The sequence below is a fragment of the Pinus tabuliformis genome, chromosome 2_2 (genome assembly GCF_031772625.1).
Source record: "Pinus tabuliformis cultivar Carrire ecotype Pingquan chromosome 2_2, CPIR1, whole genome shotgun sequence".
In the NCBI taxonomy this organism is placed as follows: domain Eukaryota; kingdom Viridiplantae; phylum Streptophyta; class Pinopsida; order Pinales; family Pinaceae; genus Pinus; species Pinus tabuliformis.
In genome coordinates, this window is record NC_142300.1 from 732,750,187 (window position 1) to 732,760,012 (window position 9,826).

A 9,826-nucleotide genomic window follows, 5' to 3' on the forward strand; every position below is an offset into this window, starting at 1 on the left:
ATTTTCTGCATCTCCGTTACCTGCCTCTGTCTCGAGGTTGTGCTGTTCAGTGGCGGCTATTCATATCCTTTATTTAGATAACAAAATTAAATCTGAAAAACCGACGTTTGCATAATCGATACATCTTAGAGACGTGCTCTCTTCAGGGCATACATGTATTTCCAACTGATATAATTGAGAGTTAAATGGCACCTAAAGTCAATGCAACGTTTCTTCTACACTCCAGAATTTAGTCCACCTAACTTGAAGGGCAGGTAATGTAATTGGGCGAGGGCCACCTAATTTAATTTTCACGCTACAGTTCAGAGTCCAGTGAAGATTTTATAATAATTCGCCGATCCGAAATTGAAGAAGAAAATGGTTCAGTTCGTTAAGGCTTAAAGTTCTAGAGGAGTAAGACAAATGGATTCTGCCAACTGTTTTAGTTCAGCCGAAATTGAAAGTCTTGGAGCTCTCTGCACAACTTTCTTTCCTTCTTTGCCCTTAGCAGCGAATGGCCTTGTACTCGACGACCAGAGCAGTATGGAAGTCTGTGAATTTTATCGGGCTTCAACAACACATTGCTGCAGCCCCTCAAAGGTGAGCCTGAGCCCGTTCACAAAATGTGTTTGTTGAATAAATGTTCTAATAATTTGGACACAAAATTGGAGATTTGATTGCTTAGGAATTTTGATGGAAGGTTTGGATTAATTTAGGATGGGGTAAAATATCAAATTTTGAACGGATTCTTGTCAGATTTGCCCCGGTAATTTTCCTGATGTGCATCAATTGTTAATGGCAGGTTGGAGAAACGATGGCAGAAATACTTAAGCCTGCAGAATTGAACATTATGAAGAAAATACTGTGGATGCTCTCCACGCCTGTGGGAACGTTCTTACTTGCGGGACGGCTGGCGTTGGTGAGAGAATTTCCACTTGTCAAGAGATTTGGAGATTTGAGTTTAGAGGTACGCGAGCAGGTTCTTCAGAGCTGGTCCACAAGTTCGCTTTCAATCTTCAGGGCCATTTTCAAAGCTTTCAAGAACGGCGTTGCATGGAACCATTTCACCAGGGTAAGATCCCGGATTCTTTATATTTGGCATATCGGCATAAATTAGACAAGGTCTTCAAGGGTTTTTCATTGTTTTGTTCACAGGTGAACGAGAGTGGACATAATCCTTTCTGGAAAGCCATGGGGTATTGCGGACCTGATCCACTTGCCATGAGCGCCACACTCACCCCCAAACCGCTTGAGAACTCTGTAATAGACGTATCTGTGCTCTCAAGCGAAGATCTGAACATGGCACTGAAGTCTCACGGATTAAGATTAGCAGACGCGTCCTCCATAGGCAACCCAGAAACTGTAAAATCAAGAGATCATGTCTTGGAATGCGACGTAGTTATTGTCGGTTCAGGATCTGGAGGAGGAGTGGCAGCAGCAGTGTTAGCAAAGGCCGGATTCAAGGTAGTAATCCTGGAAAAAGGAGGTTACATGGCCCGTCAAGATCTGTCGCTGTTTGAGAGAGAAGCCATAAGAGAGCTTTATGAAGGGGGCAAAATACTCACAACAGACGATAAGCGGATGTTTGTATTCGCTGGATCAACTGTCGGCGGCGGATCCACCGTAAACTGGTCCGCTTCGTTACGAACTCCGGAGCACGTCCTCCGCGAGTGGAATAAAGACCTCAACCTTTCGTTATTTGGTAGCCAGAGATACCGAGATGCCATGGATGAGGTCTGTAAGCGAATCGGCGTCCAAGCGGGAATCGACAATGAAAATTTCCAGAATACTGTACTGCGAACAGGCTGTGTAAAGCTGGGATACCATGTGGGAAATGTCCCTATAAACGCAACGCCCGACCACTATTGCGGGTGGTGCACCTTCGGCTGCAGAAAGGGCATGAAACAGGGGACTTCCGAAACGTGGCTGGTCGACGCTGCTCAAGCTGGTGCCGTTATCCTCAGCCGGTGCCACGCACAACGGATTTTACACAGCACAGGATTGGGCAGCAAGTCTAAAAAAGCAATCGGAGTCGTAGCGAAAACAATTGTGGGCAACGAGGATAGGCATTTGTTCATCAAGGCCAGAGCCACAGTGGTGGCCTGCGGGGCTTTACAAACACCTCCGTTGCTTCGGAGAAGTGGACTGAAGAATCCCCACATCGGCAGGAATCTGCACTTGCACCCTGCTCAAATGTTGTGGGGTTACTTCCCACAGGGAACCACGCCAGAGGGATGCTGTTATGAGGGAGCAATAATAACGGCCTTCTCAAACGAGGCCGCGAATTGGGAAACATCCGGTTACGGGCCTCTCATCGAAACACCTATCCTGCACCCCGGCACATTCGCCGCCGCAATGCCGTGGAAGTCCGGTTCCAGCTTTAAGGAAAGCATGGTGAAATACTCCCGAACATGCAGTCTGATCGCTCTTCTTCGCGACTGCGGGGCCGGAACCGTGGGAACCAAAAGCGACGGGAGTCTCAATATCCACTACAAATTAAGAAGCGACGATGCCATGAGGGCGAGGGCAGGTGTTGAAAAGGCACTGCGAGTGCTCGTTGCGGCGGGCGCTGTGGAGGTTGGTGGCCACCATCAGCATTTGGAGAGCTTCAAAGTAAAGGATAATAATTGTTCAGATTTTGAGGATTACGTGAATCGAGTTGTAGGTGACCGAGGAGCGCCTCTGTATTCGGCCCACCAGATGGGGAGTTGTAGAATGGGGGTGAGTAGCCGAGAGAGTGCAGTGGATGAGATGTGCGAGAGCTGGGAGATGGAAGGACTGTACTTAGGAGATGGGAGTGTGCTTCCCACTGCCAGCGGTGTCAATCCGATGGTCACAATTCAATCCATCGCTTTCTGCACAGCTCACAACGTAGTTGATTACCTAAACAACCACACGAAGCCAGCATGAATTCATGACTTCTTCTTCTTCCGTTGATGCACACTTAGATCTCTCCTCTCTTTATGAAATTTGAAGGGTGTGTTGTTTTAGTTATTAATTTTTTGCTATTAAGAATTGGCTTCTCACCATTCTCTATTGTGAGACGTGTGAAAATAAACATTTCAAATATTTGGAAGGTTTAGCAAAACATAAAATTATTGTGATGAATTTGATATGGTACCATATGAGTTTTTAATTTTTGAAGTGTTACCAATATCATATTTAAATTTGTTAGTAATCATGGAAAACTGAAATATATTGATTGAAGGTGTATTTATTAGGAAATTAATATAATATTATTATATATAAATATTATTTATTTATAGATAAAATTTCTTTTTTACATATACAATTTGAGTTGGGTTTAATATACATTTTGAGTGGGTCTAATGGTTAAGAGCATGTGTTTCCTCCTAAGAGATCACAGGTTCAAAACTAGAGGGGGTTAGATTATATACACCTTGCATAGACTTAGTAGTCAAATCTCTGTGCGGAAGTGGGTCCCTTGTCCCACTAACTAGAGGGTCTGATACACCAATTTGGTGTCTAGCTTGGCTCTCACCTTAAAATTAGATAGTAATAATTATGTATTTTGGAAATTTACTGAGGTATGTTGTCCATTGAAACAAATATATGATGTATGAGAAGTTATTGGGTGGGTATTCAGTACTTTGTATCATGGAGGATTAACAATTATATTTATATATAGAATGCCTTTTACAATAGTGATGATGAAGGGAAATGAGGAAGTGTGGGTCCCTTGTCTCACAAACAAGGGGGTGTCATACACCAATTTGTTGTCTGGCTTGGCTGTGACCTTAAAATTGGATAATAATAATTATGTATTTTGGAATTTTAGTCAGGTATATTCTCCATTGAAACAAAGATGTGACATATGGGAAGTTATTGGGTGGGCATTCAATATTTTGTATCATGGACGATTAACAATTATATTTATTTATATAATGACTTTTACAATAGTGATGACCAAGAGAAAAGGGGAAGTTGGTTTTATTTAGGATTGTTCAATGCAATAGTGTGTTGGGTATGTGTTATACTCTTTGCATTACTTATATGCACCACAAACATAAAGGGAGCTAGAAAGAGGTGGCTTTCTAGCCCCTCCTATGCATCTCAACCCCTAAAGTAGGTTTGGTGAAACATCTTGAATAATAAAAATAAAAATAAAAAAATTCAACCACTTTTTACATCTATTCTTTGTCAATTTTTTGCCCACAATTTTGTTAAAAGCCAATTTGTGGGGCATGGTGTTTTTTCCCATGATTTTGTAGTTCTTGTTAAGAAAGTATGGTATAATATAATAAAAAAAATTGCTAGTTTTCTTGAGTTTGGATTTTCAGGGTAAAATCTGTGTAAATTTGTATGTTTACCATTGTATCTTTTTTGTTTCATTAAGAATTTGTTTGCAGTAGTCAAAAGATCTTAGCTCCAATAATTGTGTGGGTTTAAGTTTATAGAGACATCTTGTATCATGCTTGTTAGTGGCATTTATGAAAAGTTGTATCTGGTGTAATTGTGGCAATTGATATTTTGAAATTATTGATTATCCAAAAATCCTCATTACTTTTTAATATGAAAATAGAAAAAATCTATTTACAACAATAAATTGTACAAGGTTAAAAATTACATTGCAACTACAGGGTGATTCTCCTAGTTGTAATCCCCATTCTTTTCTTTCATCCAAACGCATTTCACCCCTCCAACTTTTGATTATATCTTTAATTTTTATAGTTATAATTTTTAGTGGTATCATTCCTATCACATTAATTTTACTTTGAGCTTAATAAAGAGTTAATGTTTCCATTCTTTTCTTTCATCCAAACCCATTTCACCGCTCCCACTTTTGATATATCTTTAATTTTTATAGCTATAATTTTAGTGGTATCATTCCTATCACATTAATTTTACTCTAAGCTTGATAAAGAGTTAATGTTTCCATTCTTTTCTTTCATCCAAACCCATTTCACCCCTCCCACTTTTGATTATATCTTTAATTTTTATAGTTATAATTTTTAGTGGTATCATTCCTATCACATTAATTTTACTCTAAGCTTGATAAAGAGTTTATGTTTCCATCAAATTATATAAGATAGCTTGGCTGCAACAATTTTATAAAGTTTGTGGATCTATGCTTGAGGCCTAATTTCTCTGTGGTTAGTCTCAAACCATTAACTTAAAACACTTTCTTATATTATAATACTATAAATTTATATCAATTTATTAAAAAACTTTTTATTTCTCATTAAAGTAGAAAGTGATGTGGTTCAAATGTCTATCAATCTACATTTGGTATTTTACAAAATATATTTTTCGTGTTTCTTAAACATATTTTTTTCCATAAGAAAAATATGAGATGTAAAAAGTAATATAAATTAGAGTAGATGGTGTTGCGGTGTATTATTAAGGCACCCTGTGATGTGATGGCCATCGGTTTAAAGCTTTGTGGACAAAAATCCATCCATGTTAATGGTGGGTGTGGCCGAGATCAGGTTTGTTTGATGGCTTAGATGTTGTCACAGCCCTATGCTAGTGGTGACTTCCAACCACACGTAGGCACAATGTGGCAACACCTAACTCTTTCATTTCCCACTACTTGAGCTTAAGAACTAGGCCTATTCAAGACTAGGTCAATTGGTATTAAGTGTTTACTTCATATGCAATAGAAATACATTAATTCATTTATCTTTCATTCAATTATATTTCATTAGCCGCAGAATCATAAATATCATCAAAACACAACCTACAATAATTATCAAAGGGAGGGGTCACTGCCTAACAAGTCTGCCCAATCACTTCATAATTTTGTAAATTCTATTTTACAAAATACAATGCTTTTACAACCTCGGAAACCTTCTTAACCGACCTTCCCAACCTTGTTGATTTCATGTAGTAGTCATGAAACATGTACTCGTCACCTAGCGACCTCTGCCCATCTGCACCATTCTGCCTACACCTATGCCTATCACACACTGGGAACCCCAACTTTCAGCTTGTCAAATTCGTCGTTCAAAATTTCACTATTCTTCTAGCTGTGTGGGCATATGGAGACATGGTGCATTTTGTAGGTGGCCTTCCCATGCCCTACCGTGCCCTCAATAATATACAAACCTCCTGCACGAACTGCGACTGCCGAACTGCCTATCCATACCACCCGTGCCTCCGTCCGCCTCGCGAACCAACTTGTCTACTCGAACTCTCCTTCGGTCGGTGACTATGTTATTTCATTGTGTTCTATTTCTCTATGGTTGGATGGATGATCCAAGTGAATGCCACCCACCTTGCATTAATACGGTTTTCCATCACTACAATTTTCCAAGGGTCGTGGCCCTTTAGTTTCTCCATGGGTCAGCTCGGTCATGTATCTAGCCGACTAACCTGTTCACAACTCTGCATGCACTACTTCGTTCAATATCTCCATCCAATCTGACCCATTATTCCACTATACGTCTTTCCACTTGGTTCACCTTTCCATCATGTTGGGCAGGCGCCCTCCTGTTACAGTGCACCTACTACAACTTGGTTGCTCACTCGTTGCCTTTAACCAGTGGCTACACAACTTCACACATCACACGGGGCTTTAACCGATGATGAATCACTTTTAACCGAATGTCTCCAACTGAGTCGCCTTTAACTGAATGCCTCCACCCAAGTCGCCTTTAACCAAATGCAGGTGCACATCGCACATCATGGGCGCACTCATACTATGAATTTGGTTTTTTGACTCCCTCGGGCGCTCACCAACTGGAGATCCTCACATCCTCCCCCACTTTAAATAGGTTGTCGCTCTCGACAGCACCATCTCAACAAACTCCTTTGCTAAGACCAAATCATCACAAAATGTCATCAACTCCAACATCAAATGTCTAGGCTGCCCAACTCCTTGCCTTCATTGTGAACCTCCACCAAGGCTCATTGCTTAATATATGTGTATGGGTAAGTCTCCTCAATCCATGATCATCAACCACACTCGTTGCAATCCTCCATGTTGTCGCATCTCATGGAAGGCTACTCCCTCTAACTCAACTAAATGCTACAATCACAAGTCGTATCGTGTCAATCCACCATGTATCGTCATCATGTGAATCTCTGCTATAATACTCCAACTCAAATCAACATATCTAGGAAAAACCTCAACATATATCATACATAGCTCGTTGCAATGGATGCCCCCTTGGCTCGAACTAGTCAGGTGATCATTCCATTTGTCACATTCAATCCACAAGAACGCTCCTCGTCATGCCACTGTTGGTTGTTTCTCTAACATCCTGTCACATCATCAAATCGATCAAGAACGCCTCCCATCTCCATGCATCATTCCTCCAACCAATTCTCATCATGTCATACCCAGGTCTATGAAGATGTCTCCATCTCATCTGTGATATGCTACCCATCAATGTTATCGTTCATGCCCGACCCATGGTCATATTGATCCAGATTTAAACAGGAATGCAACAAATTATAGATACAACCATACATATAGAGATGCAATAGAAATAATACTTCATTTCATTACTGTAAAATATTGAAATATGCTTACAAACAGAAATGGAAATAAACTAGCTAGGGCGATGGTAGCTTATCTCTGAGAAGAGATGTGGTGGCTACATGCCTCTGAATTGTGTTACAATGAGGATCAAAGACTTATTTATTATTGAGAAACAATGGAAGACCCTAAACACCAAAAAACCTAACCCTAGAAGATGAAACGCCAAATTGTGGGCCTTGTTTGGGTAAATTGGTACATCAACTTCCCAGGGTTGTAACTTTGGCATACGATCTCCATTTGATGCACACAATATCTTATTAGAAAGATCTATTCGAGAAATAAAACTTTGGGGAGAGAAACATCATACCATGGACCCATGTTGCTCCCAGTTTTCCCAAAAAACATTGTTTATGGCCTCAAAATGGCTTCGGATGTTCAGGACCCGAAAAACTGCGAAAAATAGTAAATTGTGCTACAATTAAGGAAACTGAAAAGATGAAAGAAATAATGGTGGGGGTCCAAGTGGACTTGGTGGGTGGCCACCAATTAGATCATTCCTTCCCCCTTAGGAAGCAATGGTCCCCATTGTGTTGAGTTCCTCCATGAGATGAGGAAACTTCTATTGAACTTGGTCCCTCATGAGCCACTTGCCCTCATGAAGGAGTTGGCATGCTTTGACAACTTGATATAGATGAATATTATGTTGGCGAGTGTGCTTGATCTATGTGTCCATGATCCGATCAAATGCAGCTTGTTCCATGCAATCTAGATTTAACTCTGTGGGTGTGAGTTGTTCTACAATGTCGGATTGGTCTAGTACAGGTAGAAAGTATGGCCGAAGGTGGTCCACATTGAACACTGGGTGCAGGCCAAGGAATGGGGGAATCTTGAGCTAAAATGCATTGTCTCCCATAGCCTTGGTAATGGTGTAAGGACCATATCGGAGTGGTTTGAGTTTCTAATAAGCTACGGTAAGGTGTTCCTTTTGCAAATGCAACCAGACTTTGTTGCGCACCTGAAACTTGTGTGGCAGCTGATGTTGATCATGTCGCTGCTTCTACTTGGCATTTGATTTCTCCAGAATTTCATGGACTTGCTGGCGAATATGTTGGATGTGCTCAATGAAGTTGTTTTCCTTATCTGTTTCGAACTGGACATGAGCTGAATTTGTGTGAGTAGCTACAAATGGCATGGCCACATCAATTGGACATAGTGGCTGGAATCCCAAACCCACCTAAAAAGGGTTGTGACTAGTCGAGCTGTGGAGAGCCCGGTTATAGCTATGTTGAACATAGGGGAGGTTCTCATCCCATGTACGTGGATGCTTTGAGTTGTACATGTGCAGAATGTGTATGATCATCTTGTTAACAACCTCTGTGTGGCCATCAGTTTGAGGATGGAAGTTTGTAGACTTAGTGAGTTTGGTGTCCAACATTGACTAGAGATTGGACCAAAATGTACTGAGGAACCTGCTGTCCTGATCTGAGATGATAGACTGTGGGATCCCAAAGTGTACCCACACTCCTTCAAAGAAGAGTTTAGCAGTGGCTTCTCCTGTGATATTCTTCTTGCAGGCGACCATAATGGCCATCTTCGAGAACCTATCAACGACAACAAAAACACAGTCGTTTCCACGCTCAGTAGAAGGAAGGCCCAACATGTAATCCATGGAGATGGATTCCCAAGGTTGACTAGGGGTAGGAAGCGGGGTACAGAGGCCTTACTTCTTGATGGTTGGTTTGGAAATGGTGCAAGCAGTGCATGATCTGATGTACTTCCCGACGTCCTGTTGAAGATTTGGCTAATAGAAATACTTTTGCAGTACTGCCACCGTTTTCTCGACCTCGAAATGCCTAGTAGCCCGACTGTAGTGTGCTTCCCAAATCATCTTGGCATGCTCACTTGAAGGAAGACAAAGGTGACTTAGGTGGCATAATAGGGCATCCTGGAGGTGAAAATCTGGAACATGTTGACCCTCCAAGAGTGTCTGGTATGTGTGGTCAAATTCTAGGTCAATTTTGTGTAGAAGTGGCTAATTAGAAGTCTCGTGCCCACAAGAGTTGAGCACGATGGTTAATGCCTTGATTAGTGGTCGGCTGAGGTAATATGCAACATTATTGGTGCTGCCCTTCTTATACTTGATATTCAAATGGAACTATTGCAAGTATGTCAACCACTTCTGATGGTGATCATTTTGCAATTTCCCTTGGGTTTTTATGAACTGCAGGGGTTGGTTGTCTGTGTGGATGACTGTTTCCTTCCCCAAAATGTAATGCTTCCATCGTCGACAGGCCTGCATAATGGAATACATCTCTTTGTCATAAGTGGGATACTTCTAGACTGTGTTTGAAAGTGTCTCATTGTGATATGTTGCTGAAACCTGTGTTGAATAAGGACTAC

At 41.2% G+C, this 9,826-nt stretch overlaps 1 protein-coding gene across 1 annotated transcript; it reads left to right on the plus strand.

Moving 5' to 3' along the window:
* The first annotated feature begins 300 nt into the window (after positions 1–300).
* LOC149194749 (long-chain-alcohol oxidase FAO4A-like) lies at positions 301–3,095 on the plus strand. Its single transcript, XM_089405156.1, has 3 exons — positions 301–579; positions 782–1,051; positions 1,135–3,095. The coding sequence occupies exons 1-3, from the start codon at positions 403–405 to the stop codon at positions 2,887–2,889; spliced, it is 2,202 nt and encodes a 733-aa protein (XP_089261282.1). The 5' UTR covers positions 301–402; the 3' UTR covers positions 2,890–3,095.
* Positions 3,096–9,826: the final 6,731 nt, after the last annotated feature.